Source organism: Tursiops truncatus, chromosome 13 (assembly GCF_011762595.2).
Source record: "Tursiops truncatus isolate mTurTru1 chromosome 13, mTurTru1.mat.Y, whole genome shotgun sequence".
NCBI lineage: Eukaryota > Metazoa > Chordata > Mammalia > Artiodactyla > Delphinidae > Tursiops > Tursiops truncatus.
The window spans coordinates 6,138,515-6,165,767 of NC_047046.1; the positions used below are offsets into that span (position 1 = coordinate 6,138,515).

At 46.4% G+C, this 27,253-nt stretch overlaps 1 protein-coding gene across 8 annotated transcripts in view; it reads right to left on the reverse strand.

Moving 5' to 3' along the window:
- DNAH10 (dynein axonemal heavy chain 10) overlaps positions 1-27,253 on the reverse strand; it is a 148,167-nt gene that overhangs the window by 32,556 nt on the left and 88,358 nt on the right. For all 8 annotated transcript variants that reach the window (XM_033836737.2, XM_033836736.2, XM_073789938.1 and 5 more), the window contains 14 exons: positions 24,985-25,107; positions 23,177-23,311; positions 22,641-22,857; positions 20,076-20,195; positions 18,887-19,032; positions 16,532-16,684; positions 15,318-15,578; positions 13,666-13,838; positions 12,516-12,609; positions 12,019-12,186; positions 11,292-11,480; positions 6,332-6,503; positions 2,339-2,542; positions 1,428-1,508 (listed from right to left, as the gene is read on the reverse strand). In XM_033836737.2, the coding sequence (XP_033692628.1) occupies positions 1,428-1,508; positions 2,339-2,542; positions 6,332-6,503; positions 11,292-11,480; positions 12,019-12,186; positions 12,516-12,609; positions 13,666-13,838; positions 15,318-15,578; positions 16,532-16,684; positions 18,887-19,032; positions 20,076-20,195; positions 22,641-22,857; positions 23,177-23,311; positions 24,985-25,107 (2,236 nt within the window). The remainder of the gene's footprint in view (positions 1-1,427; positions 1,509-2,338; positions 2,543-6,331; positions 6,504-11,291; positions 11,481-12,018; positions 12,187-12,515; positions 12,610-13,665; positions 13,839-15,317; positions 15,579-16,531; positions 16,685-18,886; positions 19,033-20,075; positions 20,196-22,640; positions 22,858-23,176; positions 23,312-24,984; positions 25,108-27,253) is intronic.

A 27,253-nucleotide genomic window follows, 5' to 3' on the forward strand; every position in this document is an offset into this window, starting at 1 on the left:
TGGCTTTTCTGGACCACAGTACTGATCCATGCTCTGGTAATTTCTCTAAGAACACAGAAAGCCAATTCTCTGTCCCTACTGGTAGGAAGGCTAAGGCAGGGTAGTAGGAGGGGCTTGAGATTCCAGGAGAGAAATTTGCTCAGTGTCCCTGCTGTATCCCCTGTACCCAGCACATACTGGGCACAAGGTAGGTCTTCCTGTAAGTCTGCTGAAAGAATTAATCGTCACTCCCGGTGCCAAAACCACATCACTTGGATTATCTCACAGATGGCAAAATACTTTCACCTCAAAGCAGAAAATGAAGGAAGGAAGTATGACCAAAAGCATGCATTCATCCAGATTCTGCATATTTGATCTTGAATTATACCAGGGATTAGCAAACCACAGCCATGGGCCAATTTAACAGCACGCATGAAAAGCTTTGCCTCACAAATACCCATACTTATGGGTAAACCTACAGCCTGCAGGACAAATCCGGCCGACCACCTGTTTTTGTAAATAAAGTTTTATTGGCACACGACCACGCCCATTCAATTACATATCGTCTAGGGCTGCTTTCCTGATGCGATGGTGGGATTGAGTAGTTGCAACAGAGACCATATGACCTGCAAAGCTGAAAATGTTTATCATCCGGTCATTTACAGAGAAAGTTTGCTGATCCCTGAGTTATATCATCAGGAAAGAGTCATTCTCTTAGCCCCCTTCCCCAGAAGACTGCGATCTGCCTCCCAAGGGGGACGAGTTATTTACTTATTGAATACGTATTTATAAGGCTGGCGCTATTTACAAGGTCACCCAGTGTCATAAGTCTGCTCAAGTTAGGTCCAGATAAAAAGTTCTTCCCTGAGGATAAACTGACTTGCTTTCTTATTTTGAAGATTAAAATTAATAATCAAGGCCTCAGGGCTTGGAAACTGTACATCAAAATCAACATTGATGGATAATCAGTTTACCGAAAGGTCCTTCAGGCATCCTTGGGGTCAGGGGTCAGCACACTTTCTCTGTAAAGAGCCAGACAGTAAATATTTAGGCTGTGTGGGCCGTAGAGTCTCTGTGGCAATTACTCAGCTTTGTGGTTGTAGCATAAAAGCAGCCGTAGACAGTGTGTTTATTACGTGTGTGCCAATAAGACTGCATTTGCCAAGGCAAGCGGTGGCTGAATCTGGCCTTCAGGCCAGGGTTTGCTGACCCCTACTTTGGATGATACCGAATCAATTTTTATCCCACGTTGTCCTTGTAAATCCCCCGAAATCTCTTTGGACTAAAACACAATATAAATCAAAACACGCTAACAAACTCAAACACCATTCACGGCCATGGGGGTTAATGGTGACAGAATCTACTGGACCAAAATTCAGAGTCAGAAAAAGGATAACAAATTGCTTTGTTATACTGTTAACATGGTCCCCACGTTAGCTGTCACTTACCTAAAAATGACTTAGCCACTGCATGCAGAGCTTGGGAAGGCCAGGGCGTGAACCAGTCGATACCAGTGTTATTTACTAGACCTTGAAAAGAGAGAGAAACAAGAGAGATGATCGCTCTGCAACTCCGCGATGCTCGAGAACATGGATGCCGGCTTTGGTACCCAACACATTGGTGAGTGAGCCGGGCGGGTCCAAAAATAATGATCAAGGGACTTCCCTGGCGGTCCAGTGGTTAGAACTCTGCGCTTCCAATGCAGGGGGCGCGGGCTTGACCCCTGGTCGGGGAACTAAGATCCCGCATGCCGCGCGGCCCGGCCAAAAATTTTAAAAAATAAGTAAATACACAAAAATAATGATCAAAAGCAGGGCTTCTCAGCCTCGGCACTGTCGACACGTGGCCGGATAATCCTGTCTGGTGGGGCCGTCTGTGCACTGTGAGATGTTTGGCAGCCCCCTGGCCTCTGTCAACTAGATACCAGTTGGATACGTGGCCGCCCCCCCCAGAGTTGTGACAACCAAAATGTCTCCAGGCATTGAGAAATGTCCCCCTGGGGGAGCAAAACGGCCTCCCTCTGCTCTAGGGCAGGTTCTGCACCTTCCATGAGGCTGCCAGAATCTTCCCTGATGCAAGGGCACGGAGAGCTACACTGCACTCGCTATGGGCCTTGCACCTGAGGCCTGAGCATTCCCTCGTGTCAGAAGGATAACAGCCATCCAGCGGCAACACGAGAGCCTGTTGGCAGATGTGAGGGGCCGCTCGGGGCTCATCCGACATGGCAGGGCCCACATTTCAACCTAATGACCATGGCATGGGTCACTTTGCTGGTGGAACCTCATATGTCATTCCCTCCCTAAGGCACGTGCCCTGCTGAAGGGGGAAAAATGGATTTGCAGGCTCTGCTCAAGGGCACCTGGGAAATTTCTGCAGCGGGTCCTCAGGGTGTCCCCCACCGGCGACATGCCCAGGACGATGTGCAGGTTATCCGCACTCTTGTTCACGAAGTACTGCCACGTGGACTCCTTGGCCGGGCCCATCCCTCGCTCCAAAGCCTCTTGTCCAATCTGACTGAGGATAGACTCCTTCTCCTCTTCTGGGAAAAGCGTGGGCACGATTCCTAGAAAACAAAGGTCAGGATCCTGTTTAAGTTCCAGGGTTATTATCTCTCGCGGCACTGAAATGGCAAGAAGCACTGCGTCACGAAAGGGCAGTGGATGCCGAGTCCAGAGCGCAGGGCTTGGGTCCCAACTCTGAGACCCAAGGCTCACTTGCCGTGTGTGTAAATCCCTTGAGCCTCAGTCGCCTCATCTGTGAAATGGAAATAACAAGTGCCTCCTGCTTACCTGGGCAGGTGATCGTGAGCATCAGAGCAGGGCTTCTCAACGGGGGACAACTCTGCCCTTCCCAAGGGACATCTGGCGATGTCTGAAGGCATTTTTGGTTGTCCCAACATATGTGTGTGTGTGTGTGTGTGTGTGTGTGTGTGTGTGTGTGTGTGTGTTGCTGTGTGTGTGTGTGTCGTGGGGGGCGGTATTAACGGCATCTGGAGGCCAGGGATGCTACTAAACATCCCATAATACCCAGGACAGCCTCCACAACAAAGAATGATCCCATCCCTAATGTCATCAGTGCCAAGGAGGAGAGGCAAAGCCTTCATTCTGCAGCAAAGCATAAGAGCTTCAGAGCTATCTGCCCTCGATCCTTTGGGGTACTATTAAATGGACCCACCGGACCCTACTCAGTCTTCATAGAAAATACACCCCGAGCCCTGCAGTGGGGTTTACAGACAGAGAACAGAGCTGACATTGACACCCCGGATCACAAGTTTGTGACCCATGTATGAAAAGTCCGCTGCCAACCCAAGGACACGTGTGCTAAAGGCCACATCAACAGCCTAGACAGTAGGTGCCCCAGGCATTCGGGAGACGGGAAACTGGCACGGTCGAGGAGGCTTCTTGGAGGAGGGTGACCCTGCAAGGCACTAGAGCTAAAACTGGGGGGAAAGTTTCCTTGGTGGTGGACTTGAAAGTGGAGTTCTGTTGTTTTTGCCCCCAGCCCCCATGCACTCCCCCCGTTTCTTGTCATAGGTCTCTCTTTTCCTTTGGAGAATCACTTCTCAGCCATTCTAAGTCTGGATGTGGTTTTGGGTAGTCATGACACTACCCCAGGCCTGACCAATCAGAACCCTGCATGACCCCGGCCAAAGTCATTGGCTCAGGGATGGGCATGTGATCTGAGCCAGCCAATGAGGGCCCTGCTAGGCACTTTGGCCACAACTCCTGGGAAAGAGAAACCCTCATTCACTGGACTAAGAAAGGAGGATGCAAGTCTGCAGCTTCTAGTGCCATTTTTTAAAACTACTTTGGGAAAACCCAAGAATGCAAATAAAAGAAAAACAGTAAAGCCAAGAGCGAGGGAGAGACCAGTTCCTGATGATATCATTTGAGCACCTGAATCCAACCTGGACTTTTTCAGTTCCAAGAATCAATACCATCTCCTTCATTTCTCCCTAATTTTACGTAAGCTTGTTTGGGTTGAGCTCCTGCCACTTGCAGCCATGGAGGCTGATAAAGAGATGGAGAGAGAGAGTGTACCAGGCATGGGCAAGATGCAGAGGCAGGATGCAAAGAGTACACCTGGAGAATGAGAAGAGAAAGGCGGCCAGGCTGCAGAGACAGAGAAGTCAGTCCACGGAGACCCGGAGCAAAGAAAACACAAGTGCAATGAGCAGAGAGTGGTATCTTAGGAGGAAGGGCAATACGGAGATGTGTGCAAAAAGTCAAGGCCAGACACGACGAGAGTCTGGCTTAGATGGTAAAGGGGACACAAGGGAAGGGACAGGCTTTAGAGACAGAAAAGCATTCGCACATGTGGGAGAGGCTAAGAGTCGACACGCTCCAGGGTTTAGACCTGATGAGAGTTATGGAATAACTAAACACATGGAGACGGGCAGGGGAGACGAGCCCCCTGAGGACGAGAAACAGCCAGATTGTGGCTCGTTGGGCTTTGGGGTTTCTGTTGGGTTTTTTCTTTTTTTGTTGTTCACTATTTGTACCATTTCAAATTAGTACAAAACATTTTTAGGGCGTCCCTGGTTGAGGATACTTCACACGTGTTGTCACAACTCCTCGCTGGGGGACTGAGTGTATCCTGTGTGACACCCCAGGGAGGGGGCTCTGGAAGCCTGTGCCTGGCTCCCCCAGCCTTTACCCCACGTGCCTTTCCCCTTGCCGATCGTGCTGTGCGCCCTGTTGCTGTGATAACTCACAGCCGTGTGGACGACAGGATATAAAGAGGAACTTGCTCCTGGCTCTCCTCTGCGTTCTCTTGCTCTGGTTCATTCTTCCTCTTTGAATTCAGTCCTGGACTCGCTTTGCTTCTCACACTCTCCCCCGGGATGACTGCATCCATCCCCAAGGTTTTACAAACTACAGGCCAGTGACTCTGAAATTGACATCTCCACCCGAGGCCCTTCTTCTGAGCCTCAGACTCATCTATCCTTGGAAATAGGGTCTTTACAGAAGGAATCAAGTTAAAATGAAGTCATTAAGGTAGGTCCTAATCCAATATGACTGGTGTCCTTCTATAGGTGGGTATTTGGACAAAAAGAAAGACACAGGGAGAACAACAAGAGAACACGAAGACAGAGATCAGGGTGATGCCTCTACAAGGCAAAGAAGGTCAAAGATTGGCAGCAAACTACCAGAAGCCAGGAGAGAAGCGTGGGAGATTCTCCCTCAAAGCCCTCAGAAGGAACCAGCCCTGCCGACACCCTGATCTCGGACTCCTGGCCTCCAGAACCGTGAAACAATAGACGTTTGCTGTCTAAGCCACCCCTTCTGTGGTACTCTGCTACAGCAGCCCTCGAAAACAAACACACTACCTAACAGCTTGTAGGTGTAGTGGACTCCACAAGCCCCACGTGACACAGGCCCGATCTGGTCTTCCCTTCCTGGTAAACGGAACCACTCATCACTCACTCAAGCCAGGAACCCGAGAATCATGCTTGACACTGTCTTCCTCACCTCGTCTGGTCCATCCAAGTCCCATTGGCTCTACCTCCAAAATATCTCGAGAATCCACCAGTTCTCTCCGTTCCCACTGCCCCACCCTCGTCCAAGTCGCTGTCACGTCTCACCTGCACCTGGGCAGCAGCTCCAAGCTGGCTGCCCTCTCGGGGTCTGATGCATCTCTAATCCAGTTCCCACAGGGCAGCCAGAGGGCTCTTTTAAAAATAGAAATCTGGGGACTTCCCTGGCGGTCCAGTGGTTAAGACTCCGTGCTTCCAAGGCAGGGGGCGTGGGTTCAATCCCTGGTCGGGGAACTAAGATCCCACATGCCATGCAGCACGGCCAAAAATAAAATAAAAAATAAAAATAAATAAAAATGTAAGTCCGTACCACAGCACCGCACCCAGAATAAAATCTAGTCTCGGGCTTCCCTGGTGGCGCAGTGGTTGAGAGTCCGCCTGCCGATGCAGGGGACACGGGTTCGTGCCCCGGTCCGGGAAGATCCCACATGCTGCGGAGCGGCTGGGCCCGTGAGCCACGGCCGCTGAGCCCGGGTGTCCGGAGCCCGTGCTCCACAACGGGAGAGGCCACAACAGTGAGAGGCCCACGTACCACAAAAAAAAAAAAAAAAAATCTATTCTCCATTAAATGGCTCACAAGGCCCTGCGCGGTGTGGCCCCTTCACCTGGTTTGCATCCCGTCCACCAGCTCACCACGCTCCCGCCGTACACACTGTACCCTTGGCCTGTGATGTGCCTACCCACCTGTGAGAGCCTGAATGATGCCTCCTGTGCAGGTAGGAAGTGCTTTAAAAAGGTAACGCTTATCAGACAGCCTCCGCTGTAAGCTGAGCAGCGGAGACCAGCAATGCCCGTGCGAGACCAGCGTCCTGGTACCTGAGGTGAGCATGTTGTTGATGAGCTCCAGGAAACCCTCCTCGGCCACGTGGGCATCCGTGAGCAGGAAGATCATTATCTTGTTCTCAATGCCAAGTTTCAGGTAAAGGTTCTTCAGATCTTCCCGGAAACTGTTCTCAGAGTAGCCGCGGCTCAGAAGGATCTCAAACACCTGCCGACACGGAGCACAGCATCCCCGTGAGACCACCGGCCCTACGGAGGGTGTCCAGGTAAGTGCAGAGGGAGAGGACAGCTCCAGGCAGCGCAGCTCGGGCTGAGCCACGATCAAAGAGGGACCAGTGACAGCAAATCTGGATGACCTGGGCCATTTTCACAAGATACGGTTGAGTGAGAAATGCAGGACACACAAAACTGACATCCCTTTTTGTCAAACAAACCACAGCGGACGTCCTGTGCGGGCGCACACGTGTGCGAGGTGAGAGCTTATGCAGGGAACAAGGCCTGCAAAAAGAGGGGTGGGGGTAATGCAAAGGACACCCTCAGTCATTAAAATGAGTCATTTGATGGGAGTTCCCTGGCAGTCCAGTGGTTAGGACCTGGCGCTTCCATCCCTGGTTGGGGAACTAAGATCCCGCAAGCCACGTGGGGTGGCCAAAAAAACAAAAGAGTCATTTGAGTTACTGGGAGGGAGGGACGGCAGAGGATAGCCAAGCAACAGAGGAAATGCGTGTGGGTACAGTCACTGTGCGACCTCATTTAAAATGCGATAAACTGGGGGAAGATGTGTAAAAAAACCGAATAAGAAGCAATTTAAAAAATCTTAAATTCAAAAGTCCTATTACACACAAAATAGATAAAAATGGAAATAAGGACACAAATGTCAGCCAAGTCTTCCCTGTTCAAGCATTTCCTCCGGCTCACATGTGTAGAAGTTTAACTGCGACCAACGGTTTAGAAAAAGCTCAGATTTATGGAAACAGAAAGATCCCTCATTTCCTCCCTCCCCTCTACCTCTAGTGTCTCTCTCTCTCTCTCTCTCTCTGTCACACACACACACACACACACACACACACACACAGAGCCTCTTTCACACTCACAGGTACTCACACATGCTCACACGCAGCCACTCACACACTTTCACACCCACACACGTTCACACTCACAGTCAACTCTCAAACACGCACTCAGTCGACACACTTCCATGTTCGTGGGTACACACACAGGTGCTCACCCATTTTCACACTCAAAGTCCCTCACACACATTCACACACGGTTACACACACGTGGACACCTGCACACCCTCTCACACAGTCACAGGCACAATCTCAGGGCAACATGGAAGCCCTCCAGCCACATATAATCAGGTCTCCAGTTCTACCTGCCGCCTGCAGACCCCGTTCATCCTCCCCGAGTGTAGCTTTCACTGCGCCCCCTCAACAGGTCCCGGCACCCCTGGCATGGACAGCTCTCCTGGTCCCCCTGCCCAACTGCCCCTCCACTTCCCAGGACACAGGGACGGCCCAGCACAGCCCACTCCTTCTCCACTTCCCTCTGACATCCTCTCCGCCATTCTTCGAGCCCAAGATGCACAAGCACTACCTCAAAGGAAAATGCATCCATTTTTGTTTGTTTGTTTGTTTCTTGGTTTTGTTTTTCTGGACGTGCATCATGGCATGTGGGACTTTAGTTCCCCAACCAGGGATCAAACCTGCTCCCCCTGTAGTGGAAGCGCAGAGTCTTAATCACTGGACCACCAGGGAAGTCCCAAAAATGCATCAGTTTTACCTGGAATAATCAACAGAAAAGTCAACTTGCCCAGAGGGTAACATTACATCCTACAGAAAAGTGTAGGAAACAATAGTAAAACAATTACATTTGAATAATGGATGATTTTGATTACATACTTTATCTAATTTTAAAGGTACATCAACCAAGTTAGTTTAGAAATACTTTCAACAAAAGGTTAATATTTGTGAAATACTGCAAGCTAGATTCATTGAATTAACCGTGACTCCTCTTCTATATAAAGAGTTCTCACAAATCAATAAGCATATAAAGAGGCAACTCAAAAGAGGGAAAAGACAAATATCTAATGAACGTATAAAAAGATATTCAAACTGCACTATTAATTAAAGAAATAAATTCTCATTTGAACTATAATAGTTTTCACCCATAACCCTGGCAGATATCAGAATGACAATACCTGGTATTGGCAGAGTAGGGAGAAAAGGACATTGCTGGTAGCATAAATCAGTTTAGTCCTTTGTCGTGGGACTGATTGGTTGTTAATGAAGACATTTTAAAAAATAAACCAAATACAGTGAATAATAGAATGACACTGTAAACCCCACCCATCTTTAACATTTGCTAAAAACCCAAAAGTCATATTTGCTTCAAAACTATTTTTAACAAAGTTATGGATAAAATTAAAAATCCTTTGCTTCTCCTCTGAGCCTCCATCTCCAGGCTTTTCTTTTTTTTTTTTTTTTTTGCGCCACACCGTGAGGCTTGCAGGATCTTAGTTCCCTGACCAGGGATCGAACCCACGCCCCAGCAGTGAAAGCACTGAGTCCTAACCACTGGACCGCCAGGGAATTCCCTAGGCCGTTTTTACTCCTGATTCAAGGAGGCACACTCCACCATGAGTTCAGGTCCAACCTTTCTAATGTGAAATCTGGTGCCACAGATCAAAGGTCTTTTAAAAACATATACCCTTAAACCCTCCAGTTTCCCAATTTCAAAAGAAAATGTTTGCATGGAAAAAACTGATCGGTGTGCAAAGAACAAGAATGTTCATCACTGCACTGTTTATAACAACAAAACAAGGAAAAGGCTAAGTGTCCACCAACAGAGAGGCTTATGTGTGGCATATCTACCCAAGGGAACATTGGGCAGTGTTTCAAAGGAAAATGCAAATATATAGCTATTGACTTTAAAAGATGTCAGTGATCTAGAGTTAAATGGAAAAAAACAGATTACAAAAGTTCCATATAGATGTTAATTATATAATATTGCAAAATTGTAATATTTCTAAATGTCTGACTAAAGAAGGATTTTTAATTAAAATATTGTACTACGCCTTCATCAAATTTGGATTCTGAAAGGTGTCAAACGACAAGGGATGTTGACATGTTAAATGGAAAAGGTATATATTATTTTTATACTCTGAACAATATAATTTGAAAATAAAATTTTACAAGACCCTCTTAAGAAAAAGTTACATTAACCCATTGCTAATAATAAGTTAATATATTTGTAGACTCATAGGAAAATTCTGGAAGGATGTGCACCAAAATGTTACTTAGGAACCAACAGTGGTAATCCTTAGGTGATGAGATTACATGATCTTTATTTTCTTTAGATGTTTCTGCATTTTCCGAATAGCTGCAACGAGGACATATTACGTGTATATAGAGACCAGTGATCCCATAACAGCCGTGATCACTCTGTGATGATGATAATGATGCTGAGTTCAATCTGATTCCAGAAGACACGAGAAGACAAATAAGACAGTTTGTGCAAAAGGACACCTTCTAATGCTAGTAGAAGGATTACGGAAACCCAACAAGAGGTATCCCCTCCGAGGATGGATCAAAGGGATCCAGGGTAGGCATCAGGGGTAGCTGAGTGCCTGGTAATGACTGAGGCTGAATAACGACCCTGTTCTGCCCAGGAAAAGCAGGCACGCCAGGGGGCGGCGGGGGTGGGGGGGTGTCAAGGCACCTGGGGCTAGTTTTCAGCAAAAACAGAGACATTGAGGATAATGCAAGACCCTAGTAATGAACAGGATCGGATACCAGAGAACTAAGGACAGTGTGGGAGGGTGAGTTGTGGAGACGACTCCTCTTCAAAATTGATTCTCATTGCACGGTGCACGTCTCCACGGTGATGGGCCAGGCTGGCGAGTTAACCTGTGGGCACTGCAGGACTATCTGTAAGAGCCTAAGGACGGTGTGGAGAAACAGGACCCTTCATACAGTGCTGGGGGGATATAGAATGGTGAGGCCCTTTGGAAAACAATCTGGCAGTTTCTCAAATGAGTCAACAGAGAATTGCCGTTATGACCCAGCAACTCTGCTCTTAGGTATCCACCCAAGAGAAATGAAAACATATGTCCACACAGAATCTTGTACATAAATGCTTAGAGCAGTGTAGTTCATAATAGCCAAAAGGTGGAAATGACCCAAATGACTGTCAACAGATGAATGGATAAACGAAACGTGGGCTACCACATAGGGAACGTGATTCAGCCACAAAATGGAGTGAAGCACTGATACATAGATGAAGCTTGAAAACGTTATGCTAAACGCAAGGAGCTGCCACAAAAGACCACATGCTCTGATTCTATTTGTATGAAAATACAGGATAGGAAAGTCGAGAGAGACAGAAAGTAGAGTAGTGGTTTCCTAGGGCTGGGGGGTGGTTGGAAGGACAGGAAGAGAGAGGGCAACAGCTAAAGGGCTTGGGATTTCTTCTTGAGATGATGAAAATGTTCTAAAATTGAATGTGGTAATGGTTTCACAACCTTTGGAACATATTTTTATAAAACTATTGAATTGTACACCTTACGTGGATGACCTGTATGGTCTGTGAAATGTATCTCAATAAAACTTTTTTTTTTTTAAAGATTCTAAGAATGTGCCAGAACCACGCATGCTGGTTGTGCTGATACATTGCCGACCCTCAACACTGGGTCCATGGAGGTGTAGGGCAACCCCTCCTCCACACGAGCACAGGTCACAGGTCACGGGATTTGCTCGCGTTTGACTTTCGAACTTGATTTGACAGATTCTTCATTCCAAATACAATACAATAGTTAGATGCTTCAAATATTCAGTTAAAATAATATCAACCCCCCCCCAACAAAAACACTTTATACTCTATGAAAACATCGTGTTATGGTCTGTTATAGATAGCTCAAATATTTGCAGGAACTACTAACTGTGGAAATTGGGATACCAAACCCATTTCTGGGGGGTGGGAGGGGAGCTCGGCTCACCTCATAGCCAGCTGTGAAGGCGGCCAGCCTGGCCAGAGACTGCTTCCCGGAGCCCCCGACCCCGACCAACAGGGCGTGGCCACGGTCCAGTCGAATGATGCGGTGCACACGGGTCAGGTGCTCCAAAGCATCGTCAAAGAGAACCAAGCTCATTTTGGTGTTGCTTTCATTATACTCTTCAAGAATTTCCTGAATTTTAGAAAAAGAAATAATTTTCTTTAAGAATCACTGGTTTTTAAGAGACAGACTCTCTCCTTTTGTGCCAGAGTGACTAAGAACAGAGGAGAGATTTTTCTGAATGTCTATAATTGCTGAAATTATTCAGTCATTCAGGTTGAAGAGACTAGCTTTTACGATCAAGATTCCGATCTGCTGGTCTGTGACTGGCCAGCAGCGAGACAATGCTAGTTACAAGGTTCGACTCATGAATTAAGATGAAGATGAATATTAGGGGGGCAGATGAGTGGTTCCCAAAGCTGGCTGCGCATCGGAACCCTGGCACCCTTCATGGGCTTGATGAAGGGAAACGCACAAAGATGGGCCCCAGGGGTCTGTGTGTTGAACAAATTCATCAGACCATTCCCATGCACCACTGGACATGGACACCACTGGATCAGACACAAGCCCACATCCTGAACCAAGAGACAGAGGCATGGGTGCCCTTCCTAGCTCCACCTCCTGGGCACCCATGCAATGCGCTCCCGGAAGAGGTGAGCCGTGTCCGCACCTGGAACAAAGCCTTGGCTGCCTCATAGTCCTGAATGTCTTCATAAATACGCGTTTCCTCTTCGTGCAGAGCCATCCGGAAGTCTCCAAACAGGATGGGGTCCCTCATCACCACCTCCGCGTCATCCTTAAAATGTTCCGTGACCAAGCTGCCTATGTGCTCTTCAACCTGACAATACAAGACCACTTCAGGAAGCCAAACTCAACACCACGGACGTGCTAAGACTTGTCAGAAAAAGAGTGTATGCTAGGATTATCTGAAGTAATTTGCATTCGATTTTTTTCCCCATTGGCTGCAAGGTACTTAATAATCCACCCTACTTTACCTGTTGACTCTCATTATTAGTCTCTATTTTTCTGCAGTGTCCCATACAAAAAACACATTGAAAAAAAATACATTGGGTTTTTTTTGATTTGTACTTTTTCTTTTCACCCAGAGAAGAATTTTGTGGTTAGAGTATTTTTTTGCATTTGCTGGTCCATATTCAATGTACTGACCAGTTGCTTGTCTGTTTCATCGATTAACCGGTCGTGGAAGACTCTCAGACACTCGTTCCTCCAGACTCTCACCATCTGGGTCACCGTCTGGAACCTACAGGATGGAAGGGGCAAAACCAGCCACAAAGTTATCTAGAGAAGAGCAGGCTGAATGCTACTATTTTCAGATGGGTACACAGGGTGCAGAAAAGGACAACACTCCCATAGCCTTTTTTCCCCCCTGGTTTCATATTAATTGAAATTTAAAGCAAGCTAACAATTTAATTGTAAAGACCGTAACGTTGTCATTCATAACTTATCCTGCTGCATGGAAGAAAAAGAACATTGTCTATAAGTGACATAAATGACCTGAGAACCTGACAGGACTCCTACTTGCTGGAATTTATGAATTTAAAATCAGCAGCAGAGCCACTGGCAGCTCCTTTTTCTAAGAACCAACTGACCCCAGTTCCGGGTTTTTTTCTGGTTTCTGGCAACGAGCTCTCACTCCACCCTAAATACCTAGAGCTGCTCTCTCCGGAACTGCCATTCTGAAACCTTCAAGGGCACCCAGGAGTCAGTGTGGGTACGGGGAAAGTTCCTAATTCATTTTCCAATATTTTGTGGATTCGTAACATGAATCCGCGAAATTGGAGGATCCCTGCAAACCTACATAGATGGAAGTTTACATTAATGTAAATACACAGATACGTCCAGCTTTCATGAGTCAATCTCTAGACCCAGACTTAAATCCCTTCTGTCCTCCATGCTTAACTTCTCCCAAAGACACATATATTGATAATAGAACCAGTTAGCAACTGACAACAATTCAGGTGTACGAAGGAAAGGCTCCACACGGGCCAATTTCACCTTTAGAACTGAGAACAAATGGTTGTCACAGCAGTCCTACCGCGGGGTTGAACACACCTGTCCACACGGCCACACACCTGCGTCTCCTGGCTCCACCTGCCTTCAACTCAAGGGCTCAAGAGGCATCAGGTCTTAACCAAGCATTTGACTCTGTTCTTTGTTTAATGTAAACAGAAAGACACTGGGTAATTAATTGATACATGGATTCACACCACATTCCTTGATAGCTCCTCTGTCTTAAAAGAATAAGAAAACCCATCGTACCGATGGGACACATTTTAGTGAGAGAAAACAAACTCACCGTTCTGGCTTAGTGAGGACAAGACCGTTAAAAACCCGCGAGAGATCTCGAAGGTTAAAGATGTAGTGGAACTTGGATGGGGTGGGCAGTAGATCCTGAACAATGTTCTTGTAAAGTGCCAAAGTGCAGGATGTCAGCTTGTCACTTACAGCCACAATGCTCTCATGAAACACCTACAGAATGAAAAGACACCCCCCAAGTGTCTATCAGTGAATGAATGGATAAGCAAAATGTGGTCCATCCATACCATGGAATATGACTGGGCCATAAAAAAGAACGAAGCACTGACACCTGCTACACTGATGGATGAACCTTGAAAACGTGATACTCAGTGAAAGAAACCAAACACAGAAGGCCACATATTGTATGATTCCATCAATGGGAAATTTCCAGAATAGGAAAATCCACAGAGACAGAACGCAGATCAGTGGTTGCCGGGGGCTGAAGGATAGGATGGAATAACTGCTTTTGGGGTGATAAAAATATTCTGGAACTAGACAGTGGTGATAGTTGTACAACATTGTGAATGTACTAAATGCCGCTGAACCGTATACTTTAAAATGGTTTTAACAGCTAATCTTATGTTGCATGAATTTTACCACAATTTTTTGAGAGGAGGTAAGAAAACAATTAAAGAAATAGAGAAACTAATCATCTGATCTGCTTTTGTTTCCCTAGATTTTCTCATTAACTGACAAGTCAACGTGATATGAAACCAAAGCCCCAAACCAGCCCTCAGTTTGAGGTTGATTTGACTGGCACAGACCTCACTGTTTTGGAAGCGAATGGCTTAACGTAGGGCATGAACACGCCAGGTGACCACTGATCCCACACCTTTATGTTTCCTGCCTGGCCCTTCAGGACTTTAAGTGTGCAAGCCTGCTTTAGAAGGCAAATGGCAGGATCAGAAGGTCATTATTTAAATGAACGGGTTCCATTCATGGGGGTCACGTAAATCACAACGATAACAGCAATAACTAGTATCTAGTGAGTATCGGACATGTGCTGGGCACTGTGCCACACACTTTACATGCAGTTTCTCCTTTCATTCTCCCAAACCCTAAGTGAGGGGTACCAGAATTATCTCCCTGTTCCGGAGGAGGATGGGGACTAAAAGCTCTCAAGGGACTTGCCCAAGGAGCAGAATGGGGACTGACTCCAGAGCCCAAGTCCTCTAGTTGGTTCCAAGTCCTCTAGCTGGTTCACTGCTGTCACTCAAGGTGGCCTAGGTAACTCAGGGCCACATCACAACTTCCATGGGACCCAGGCACCTTCATGGGTCCCTTCCTCCATAAAAATACATTACTTATATATCTTATTATATATATTATATTCTTTATATATATTATATAAATATATTACATGTTATTTCTAGAAAACTATATTTATACATTATTTTATTTAATTATAATTAAATATATTATCTTACATATATATTATGACTGCCTTGGTAGAAAGATGAATATGATGCAGGCTGAATTACATTGATTCCTTTCTTCTGGTTTTGAAAGAAATGAAAACATGTTCACGGTCCCCTAGAAGCACCGTGGGCTGTAGGCATTGTGTTTGCTGTGCCAGATGCACACGTTGCCACCACGTTTCTACCCAACACATGGCCCTCCGGTTTAGACTTCTAATTAAAATCAAATTACCGAGGTATGGCCTTTGAGGATGGAGGAATAAATTAAGTGCAGAGACTCCTCTGAAGGAAATGGAATGTTGAAGACACTGAACAGCGAAATAAATCTCGGGTCGACTTCGTTGCGGCCTCCCCCCGCTTTCCCCATCGCGGCAATAAAGCCACAGTCTCGGATGCTTTTACAGTTCAGCTCCTTCCCCCGGTCGTACAGGTAGCCTTTGTCCAACAGCAGTTTCAGCAGGGCGATCGGCTGCTGTGTGCCATATTCGTCCACCTTGATTTTTTTTTTTTTTAAAGAAAAGGAAGAACAGTGGTATCATAAAGCAGAACTCAGCAACGCCTCTGCTGCCCACCTAAACTAAATCTCATCTCTCCTCTCGCTCTCTCGGAGCGCTCTGGCTTGAGTTTCGTTGGGCTTCTCAGAGTTTGCAGTTCTATATACTCATGTGTAATTTTTTAGAAATCTGTGTCCCTGTCTAGACTGTAAGCTCCCTGAGGGCAGGAACTATATACGTTTTGCTCATCACTTCACAGCACCAGTCCCATAGGAGGTGCTCAATAAATATATCAGTTGGATGGATGGATGGAAAAACAAGTGTGTGGATGGCTGGCTGGATGCAAAGATAGACAGAGGCAAAGATGGATGCACAGATGCATGGATGGATGGATGGATCCTGGCTTTGCAAACAGTCCATCTGGAAGACAGATATTTCAGGGAAAACATGGTTCTGCAGAAAAGATATAAATCTATATCCCAGTGCTAAGAAAACTGTGCACCTCTCAGGCTCTGGCCCCAGAAACACACCCATGGTGCACGCTAAAGTTCCCTTTCCTTGGTAAACCCAGAGGAATCCTGAGGAAGCGCCTGCCCCCATGCTTCCCATGCTTCCCGAAGCCCATGCTTTCGGGCCGAGAGCAGCATTACTACCCGAAGTACAGCTCATCTGGAAATCTCTCGCTCAAACATATGCTGAATATAGTTCAGAGGCTGCCGTGCTACCTACTTCCCTCCTTTGAGAAACTACGGAACACAATCTAAGGAAAGGGTCTCTCTGGTTAAGAAGACACTTCCTGTCACACTGTCCCTTAAGCTGACTCCTCGTAACCTGGGCCCTGCAGACATTGTGCAGAATAAAGACAGGCGTTCTCACGCTCACCCACTCCACGCACACACACGGCCACACAAACACAGCACACTGCCCCGCCCCTGCCGTTAACCCCACCAACCTTTGGCATGTTCATGTCATCCATGAACACCAGGAGGCGTTTCCCCATGGGTGGGCCGTACGTGTCTTTGGTTCGTTTTTCCACGCTGGCTTCTAAATTTCTTTGGATATCCATGGACGTGGTGCGGGAGGAGAAACTGACCATTAACACAATCTGAAACAGAAAGAGATTATTCCAAAGGTGGTCTTTTTTTTCACAGTACCTGCAGGGAATGTTTGATCGTAAGCTAGCATCTCTTTTGCAAATTCGTTGGTATCTGAACTAACTTTTTTATAACCCAACGTGAGTCTGAACTTCATTCTATCTTGTAGTGCTAAAGCAAGAATTCCTCTTCCCTTTTGGCAGGTTGTGTGAAGCAATAACTGGTTGCCAGGTGTGACAGCGTGGACTTCTAACCAGGCGACCTCAGAACCATCACTTAACCTTTCAGAGCCTCGTTCTTCTCATCTGAAAGATGATTTTAATGAAATATTCTTGGACTACTTCATAGAGTGACTTTATCATGTGAGATGGAATACACCAAGGTGTTTTCAAAACGACAAAGCAATATTCAAACATAAGTTACTATCGTGCCTGCTACATCTTAATAAATAAGTCAAAGACAGCATGAACAATCACTAGTTAGTCCTTGGAAGCAACCACTGAGAGAAAGGTGAGGGAGGCCCCCCGATCCCTGTGTGGGGCGCACATCCTCACGCACTCGTACTTGGGGCTTCTCCCCTGCCCCTTCTTAGAGCGATGGGTGAGAGTTCACTGATCAGTGGCTCCGACAATTATGCATCAGAGTCAGCTGGAGGGCAGCCTGATGGGGTCCCATCCTCAGAGTTTCCGATTCAGTAGGTCCCAGTGGTATAAGAAAGTTTTCAGGTGATGCTTATGCTGTGGGTCCAGGGACCACACTTTTGGAACCGCTGCCTTAGATAACACCCTTCTACAAGGTGTCCACAAGTGCAGGTGCACCTGAGCTGAACATCTGAAGGTGAATCTGCTTCTCTTTGTCATGAACGTATCCAGATATGTCTTGTTGGGCCGATAAGCACGAGCTGCTGAGTCCCCGTGGGAAGGGTCACTGCGGGGGGGGGGGCTTCTGAACACGGGTTCCCTTTGCTCCATAAACTGGTAGGTCCTTCTGGCCGTAAACATCCTTTGTGTGCCCTCCACAATGGCAACCTCAGAGCTAAATAAACCATGCCTGCACGTGCTGGTATGTGAGTGACCTTGACCATCCATTCGTGGGCAGTGCAACCCAGTCCCGCCCACATCCCTTACGTGCCCATCGTCAAGCTGGGCTGACCACTCCCCGGCCCAGAGGGCCACGTGGCTTCCCGGAGCCTCTTTGCTCCTGGAGGCACCAGCCTAAGGGAGAGTCAGAGGAAAGCAGTGGGGAACTGTCTCCCCTCTGAGGTTCCAGAAGGCCAGAACAGGAATTGGGAACTTAAATGACGGGCAACATTAACAAGGAACTGAGTCAGTGTGTGGACTGGGGACAAATCTATGACAGTTGGAGATCCTGAGTCACAGGCAGCTTCTTGGAGGAGATAAGAGTCTTTACATGGTTATTAAACATAAAGCAGGACTTGTTTAAGCCAAGAGAGCTGCAGTGGTGAGCAGGTGGGCCCCGCAGGACCACTCTGAGTACGCAGAGGAGGAATGCCGCGCTCTTTCATAACGTCTCGGTGCACCTGGCACATTCTGCACGATCGTGTTTCATTTTCGCGTTTTGTCTCCCCTCCTCACAAGATCGGGCCTTAACAGCCTTGTTCACTGTCGTTTGCCCTGGGGCACTCAGACCCTCCTACGTTTGACATGTGGCTGGAGGAAGGAGGGGAGAAACCACAAAGTGGTGATGAGGAATGTGAATGCCAGCCTCCAGACGACTCCCAAGCACCCTCACCTCCAGGCACCCACACCCTGTGTAGCCCCCTCCCGTGCTGTATCAGGGTGGGCCATGGTGGTTTCTGTGTGACCCACAGAATGTGGCAGAAGCGATGGTGTGTGATTTCCTGGGTCATATGAAGCATTGCAGCATCTGCTTTGATATCCTGTACGTTCATTCTGCGGGGAGCCAGCTACCATATCAAGAGGACACCAGCAGCCCTTGGAGAGGCCCACATGGTGGGGAACTGAAGCCAACCATTTCGGAAGAGGGTCCTCCAGCCACAGTCAAGCCTTCAGATGACCACAGCCCTGGTCAACCTTGCAATCTCATGAGACAGCCTGGGCCAGAACTACCCAGCTAACCCACTCCCAGATTCCTGACCTGCAGAAACTGACATAGTGTTTGTTGTATGAGCTGCTTCGTGTTGGGGTAACTTGTTACGTGGCAATAGATAACAGATACAAATAATGACTTACATTAGTTTCTTCGTTCAGGTTTTTAAGGAAGTTCTGGGTAGTGGCTGTCTTGGAGGTGCCAGATTCACCAACCAAAATAACAGGTTGCCTAATCTTAACCATTTGTTCCAGCGTCCAGGTAGTACGGGTTGTATCCACTGTGTGAACTAAGGAATATATGAAGAACAGGAGCATCACAGAAATGCCAACAAGGTGTGCATTGGGCAACCTGGAGCTTCACAGGATCCCATAAATCCCATAAAAAGCATCAGCAAAAACCCAAGAGGTGACCTTGAAAACGTATATATGGGTGAAATCATCTTAGGAGAACCTCACTACCCCAACCATTATTTTTAATAGCTTTATGGAGGTATAACCCACATACCATAAAATTCACTCCAATTTTAAGTGTACAATTTGATGAGTTTGATACCTTTCTACAGCTGTGTCATCATCACCACATCCAGGTGTAGAACACCCAAACGGTTTTAATATCCCATTCTGATTTATACTCAGGATATTAAGAACTCAGCTTCTCCACTGCATATGTCACTCACTTATCACTGATCAGGATTTGGTTTCCTGACCAAAAATTTCCTCTGACGAGAGCATGAAGCCTCAAAGTCAGGTCCGGCTTACTCCTGCGTTGGCAATTTTTAATCCTGATTGGTTCCTGAGAAAATACGTACACCTCACTCTGAAAGAACTCCATACAAACCAAAACCAGATGTTCGTTATGTGAAATGCTTCAGCCTCTATGTTATCCAAATAGCCAGAGGTGTGCACGTAAAATGCGACTCAGTACACAAAGCCCATGGTACGCGACCCCTCAAGGCGGCATCTCTTACAAAACGCTGCCTTGTTCATTCCACTTTCACTCCTTCCTTCGTCCCTCCCCACGCCCAGCCAGCTCTATGGGGCAGAAGGGAGCCTGTGCAAAGCAACGGGAAGCAGACCGGCACCCTACCTCTTGCCCCGACCTGTCAGGATCCACCTGCCCAGGGAAAGAGTTGAGAGGCACAGCCAGCAGCACATAAAAGGAATCCGAAGTGCCGCCCTCTTGGAAAAGCCCACGGCTCACGTTCCTCAGTTTCTCCCAACCAGCACTCCGGGTGGGACTCAGAGTACCACAGGGACCTCAGAATCTTTTTCCCTTCCTCACAGAACGAGAACCAGACACGCTTAAACCGAGGGTTTGGTTCTCACTTACCCAGGATGTCAATAAATTTCCTCTCACGGGAATGAACATACTTTGGAACTAATTTATTCCATGGTATCCATTTCTTCTGTGTGGGATCAAAATGGAAGTCAAACAAGGTTGGAAGGTGACCTGTAACAAACAGTGGTCTGTTTCACTTCGATCGTGGACATGGAAATACAGGATCAGCTTTGGCTCATGCTTGAAATGAACTAATGCTATTTGCTCCCTGGACAGAAACTTAATTGAATAGATAGATAAGGATGGATGGATGGATAGATGGATGGATGGATGGATGGATGGATGGATGGGTAGATAGAGATAGATAAAAATGGATGGATGGATAAAGATAGATAGATAGATAGATAGATAGATAGATAGATAGATAGATAGATTTAAATATAACTGGGCTAGGGAACCCAGGAAAAGGCTCAGAAGGGAGGGGATTGGAAGTCAGAGCTGTGGACATGGTGAAAAGTCTCATTAAGAGTGAAAAGAGGGTCTAGGACCAAATCCTGATGTGAGGGAGGGGCAGAGGAAGGAGACTCAACAAAGGAGACTTTGAGGGCATGGCCAGGATGGAGCAGGATGGAGGAAGAACGTTTTCAGAAGGCAGAAAGTGGTACCATGTCCAATGCTGGGACAACGTCGGGGAAGCAAAGACCAGAAGGGGTCACCAGATCCGGTAACGAGAAGGCAGTGCATGTGCAGTTTGGGAGGGGCAGTTTGGATAGAGATGTCTGAGAGCCTGTGGGATGGGATTGGTAGAGAGGGACAGATGGAAAATATAGGAGAAAGAGCAGAAAACCAGTGAAGCCAGGAGCCTGATGAGGAGGGTGTGGGTAGACCTCAAAGCACAGGGCGGGTCCAGCTGGGAGCTGGTCTCCTCTCCCCTGAGAAAGGAGACAGGAGAAGATGGGGGCTGGAAAAATTCCTATCTGACGGTGTCCATTTTTCCTGTTGCAGGAAGAAGGAAGGTCACCTGCAGAGAGAGGGGAGAGGGCCATGTGGAGATTTGGAGAAAAAGGGAGATGAACTGCCCCCGTGGGGACAGGAGAGGGAGTTCAAGTTCAAGACTGAATTTATGGAGGTGCCAGACTTCGTGGTTGTGTGATTGTCTCAGTATCCCTCAGCCCCTGGAGAGGCAGAGAAAGCAGGCTTGGGTTTTCTCAGAGAGATTCGACAGAAGGGCAATTAGGCAAGAGGGGTTGAAGCGACAGGGCGGCAGAAGAGGATTCAGAAGGTTCAGAAGGTGGTAGGAAGAATGGCGGGGGGCGGGGGACGGTCCCCACGAGGCCAACTGGGGTCACGTGTGGCAGGAATCACAGAAGCCGACTGTGAAGCAGGGATTGGGAGGTATGCATTTATGATGCAGACAGAACTGTGCCAGGTGTTATGAGCTAGGATAATGTCGAGGGACCCGGATCCTGGAGCTGAGTGCAGAAGGCATCTGGAAGGGGGGTGTCTACATGGCCATTCAAGTCCCCAAGATGAGAGCAAACTAGGGAGAAAGACCAGACCGGGACCAGCATCGTCTCTGATGGCAGCAGCACGTAGCCGGCATGGTATGCATAGCTGGGAAGCACCCCCCGAGCCCGCCGCCAAAGGAGACTCAGGGTCCCAAGAAAGTACAAGCAAACTACTCCCCAAAAGACCATAGAGGTTTTTTTATTGGGGTATAGTTGTTTTACAATGTTGTGTTAGTTTCTACTGTACAGAGAAGTGGAGTTCCCTGTGCTACACAGCAGGTTCTCATTAGGACCTATTTTATATATATTAGTGTATATATGTCAGTCCCAATCTCCCAATTCATCCCATCCCCCCTTTCCTCCCTTGGTGTCCGAACAAAGACCAAAGACTTTTAAAACATCTTTTATTTGCTCAATGACTCTCCACTAGAAAGACCTACGATCATTTTACTTTGCGCTTTAAAAAGAACAGCCCAGGTAATGATTACAGGATACAGCTTGGGTCTCCCTGCCAAGCCATATTCAAATGTCATTAAGAGACAGACAAAGAAGGATCCTAGTGTCAGCTATAGTTCTTGGAGAATGCCACATTTTCATCATATATGGTTCTTTGAGGATGCACATTCTTCATGCAAACAGTTAAACCTTACTATAATGATTTTCTATGAATGGTCTGCAAATCCACACGTGATTGTCTCCTGTGCAAATACTCAGGAATAGAGCAGATGAATTAAGCGGTGGAATTTTAGAGAGAAAAAAAAAAAGAGAGAGAAGCCCAAAGGAGAAGAACTTCAAAGGCAAGCACAATGTGAAAATTTTAAAGAGCTTAAACAGAGTGAAGGAAGCTAGCGCCTAAGCTAGGGGGGAAAAGGGTAGACTCAGCAAAAAAGGCCACATCCCAGGGAGCTGGGCTCTGCTATGGCAGTTCACACATTTGAACGTCTCCTGACGGTACCACTGGGTGCTCTGACCATTGCACATTTCTCTACAGGAGCAAACAACCTGGAAAACCCACACAGGCATACATATGGAAAAGCAAGGTCACGTCCTCTTAAAAACCTAACCAAAAACATTCTGAGCAGGAAAACAAGCTACCTTTGGTTCCTACCTGGCAGTTCCCCAGGGTTGGCCCAAACCCCTTCCGTATCAACAGTAGGCAAAGAAGCGATGTGTTTAATGCATTCATCAAATTTAGCCCTTCCATCCTCGAGCAGGGCAGCGCCCAGAGAGCAGCACAGAGCCTCTAAGAAGTAGCACTCCAGAACATCGCGGTCCTCGATTTCTCCCTCTAGTAACGAATCCAGCATCTTGGTTAACTGGGTTACCTGGTTCACAGGAAAACACCTGGGTCCGTCCATATATTCCACACATCCCCACCAGGGTGAGTTCTGGTCATAAATCCCGGGATCCCAGATCCCAAAGCGGCGGGAACTATATGACCCGCCATATTGGTTTCAACAGATGGAGCCCAGTATCTTGTCTTGCACAGGGTCACAAAAGGAAGTATTGTGTCCTCCTTGTCAGTAGCTGGCAATGTTAGAACTTACCCATCTGGCATCTTTGCTCCCCTTGAAAGCCCACTGTGGGGGGGGGGTCCATCTTTAGGGAAGAATTTCTTTTTTGCCGACAAAGATCCTTACTTACCATATTTAGGCTTGTCTGCGGAACTATTGTCTTCAGCTTCTCTCCTTGTTTTCCAGCCACTATTCCTTCCGTTATCATGTCAATGAGATAGGGTACATATTTCTCAAACAGACTCTGTAAATCACCTTGCTCCACCTATAAAAGAGCAGAATTTCAAAGCATTTTCAAGGGTTCCTTTATTTAAATGGAAGTTCGTGGGAAGCTTTGCTTGTAAAAAGAGGGGGGGAGAGGGAACTTCCCCGGTGGTCCAGTGGCTATGAGTCCACGCTCCCAATGCAGGGGGCCAGGGTTCGATCCCTGGTCAGGGAACTAGATCCCACATGCCACAACTAAGAGTTCGCATGATGCAACTAAAGATCCCGTGTGCCGCAACTAAGACCCGCCTGGCGCAGCCAAATAAATAAATAAATATTAAAAAAAAAAGAGGGGGTGAGAAATATTTTCTGATGAATGAGAAATTTGGCAGGTGAGTAAACTCTGATAACTCATATATTTGTAGAGAAATTTGTCCTTTATAATGCTCTTTCATTTCATCATGAAGCCTTTGATTTCACTGACCTGGGAGGGAGGTGCCACAAAAGGTCCCATTTGATAGGAAAAGCGCAGGTTACCTTAGAGCTCAAACGACATGGCCACAGTCATTGAGCAAAGCGTGCAAAGCCGTGGAAGGTCCTTCTCCCTACCAAGGCATTGATGACCACCAGGGATTGCATGGGCGGTCATCCCCCATTTGACAGTGTGCCTCAAATGGTCCCATCATGTTTCCCTTGGTCTTCTTTGGGGTAATTATGTCCTGGCTTCCAATTCACCATCAGCCTAGTGGTCCTTCTAGAGACGCATCCTGTGTGGTCATGGTGTCCCAGGTGTGGTCAAGCCACAACGTTCACATGACTGTCACATCTATCTCTGCAGCTTTCAATGAAGCCTACCATTAAGACAATACACATTTTTGAGCAGCCATGTGATACGTCACAGGGTTTGAGGTCAACTGAAACCATCGGATCTCAATTCCATGACAAACTAGGTCCTTCACACACTGTATTCATCCAACTGAGCAAAGCAGGAGGTGCTGGGCACCTAATAGAGACAAGTCTCCCAACTCCTGGGCTTGGCTGGATAAGGGGTTGCCAACTACAACGCATAAGCCAAATCTGGCCTGCCACCTGTTTTTGTAAATAAAGTTTTATTGGTATATTGTTATGCCCATTCATGTACTGTGGCTGCTTTCATACCACAATGGCGGGGTTGAGTAGTTGCAAAGAAACCACATGGCCCGCAAAGCCTAAACTATCTACTCTCTACTCTTTCACAGAAAAAATTTGTCGCTCCCTGGTCTAGACTATCAAAATCACTACCTATCCCACCTGCTGTGAATTATCTGGAAATCTAATAAGGGTGTCTCCCATGTTTTTTATTTTTTACTTTTTTATTTTTATATTTTTTGCGGTACGCGGGCCTCTCACTGCTGTGGCCTCTCCCGTTGCGGAGCACAGGCTCCGGACACGCAGGCTCAGCGGCCATGGCTCACGGGCCTAGCCGCTCCGCGGCATGTGGGATCTTCCCGGACCGGGGCACGAACCTGCGTCCCCTGCATCGGCAGGCGGGCTCCCAACCACTGCGCCACCAGGGAAGCCCCGGGTGTCTTCCATGTTTTTATCCAACTTATTGATAACATTAAGTGCTCAAGATCCTGGGCAGGTCAAGGTCAAGGTCATGGCCTTCAACAACAAACATCCCTCTGAGTTATTTTTATCCAACTAGCCACCAATACTAGTAACTGGTAAGTTCATTTGGGGAATAATTTTCACCTTGTTTTGTATTTGATTAACCCATTTTTTCCAGTACGGTTGATATTTCAAGTTTTTCGGATCCACGTAAACCATTCCACACCGAGACACAGTCGCAGGGGAGGCATACTGTAAATCTCCAACCTGGAGAAACAAACACGATCAGTGTTTTCTACAGCCACAGACAACTGGAGTGCGTGTTTTAAAGCCGTTGCTTGTACAAAGTTTTTACAAATGCATAGAACCCAAGTCATACCCCAGTTAACACAGCTTTTATGAGGTTTCTAATTGAACACTTAGGTTTATCACGGGAAGATTATGCATCTCTGATGTAGCACTTTTTAAGTTTCTTTTACCATAAAATTAATATGAAAATTAACATGCTGTAGAATATCTGGCCAAAATTAAAAAGTATAAAGAAGAAAATAAGTTAACCAAAATCCCACCACCAAGAAACAAACACTGTTTTGGGGTGTTTTCCTTTCAGTCTTTTTTCTTTATTTTTTATAACATAATTGAGATCAGGGAATATGAAACTTAATAAGTATGCATCTAACAGCAATATCAACACACCAGTCTCTCTTCATCTGAAAAAAAGACACAGTTCAGTCAGTCAACAAAATAATGATATGCATAAATACTCATACGTCGACAAATTTTGCAGGCCAAGTTAGGAATGGTATTAGCACTAAGCTAGAGTGAAAGCAAGTCTCAGGACCACAGCTGTGAAACAGGTTCAGAGGATATGACAGAAAGTTTGAAAAATGAAGATAAGATAAAGGCAAATAGTGAGAGAGAGAGAGGAAAAAAAGGCAACTATAAACTCCAGTAAAAAAAAAAAAATGGCTCTAAAAGAAAGTAAATGTATCACAGTTCCTGGATTTCTTGCTTCGCCAGCAAGTATATCACAGTATACTAGTTGGCTCTACAGTAAATATTTCCTAATTCATAATGATGTAAATATGTTTACTGGTTTAACTGACTTAGCAGTATAGTATTCTATGGAGGGGAGGTGGGCTGATGGTATAAAAGATGAACCCTCACTTTCATAGCAGTCAGTCAACAGATAATGTGTAACCTTGATAAAGGAAGAAATAGCACGCAAAGTGGGTTCCTTTAGACAGTAGAGTAACCATCAGAAGAAACAAGTCAAGTGTGAAATGGAGTTACCTCTGGGATACAGTAAGGAGGGATGATGAGGGCAGCAGGTAGAAGAACAGAGTTGTACTCATCATAAATTCTTCTGCATTGTTTGGGTTTTCTTCAATCATCTATATTTATACCTATTTTAATAAACATTTTAGTCTACAAATAACAAATGCGGGAGAGGGTGTGGAGAAAAGGGAACCCTCCTACACCGTTGGTGGAAATGTAAGTTGGTGCAGCCACTGTGAAGAACAGTATGGAGGTTCCTTAAAAAAACTAAAAATAGAGCTCCTATATGATCCAGCAATCCCACTCCTGGGCATATATCTGGACAAAACTATAATTCAAAAAGATACATGTACCACAGTGTTCACTGCAGCACTATTTACAATGGCCAAGACATGGAAACAACCTAAATTTCCATCGACAGATGAGTGGATAAAGAAGATGTGGTACATATATACAATGGAATACTACTCAGCCATGAAAAAGAATGAAATAATGCCATTTGCAGCAACATGGATGGACCTAGGGATTATCATACTAAGTGAGGTAGGTCAGAAGGAGAAAGACAAATACCATATGATATCACTTATACGTGGAATCTAAAATATGACACAAGTGAACTTATTTACAAAAGAGAAACACACTCACAGACATAGAGAACAGAATTGTGGTTGCCAAGGGGGAGGGGGATGGGGGAGGGATGGATTGGGAGTTTGGGATTAGCAGATGCAAACTATTATACATAGGATGGATAAACAACAAGGTCCCACTATATAGCACAGGGAACTATATTCAGTATCCTGTGATAAACCATAATGGAAAAGAATATGAAAAAGAATGTATATAAATGTATAACTAAATCACTCTGCTGAACAGCAGAAATCAACACAACATTGTAAATCAACTATACTTCAATAAAATAAATTTTTTTAAAAATAAACATTTTAGGGACTTCCCTGGTGGTACAGTGGTTAAGAATCTGCCCGCCAATGCAGGGGACACAGATTTGATCCCTGGTCCAGGAAGATCCCACATGCAGTGGAGCAACTAAGCCCGTGCGCCACAACTATTGAGCCCGCGTGCCACAACTACCGAAGCCTGCACGCCTAGAGCCCATGCTCTGCAACAAGAGAAGCCA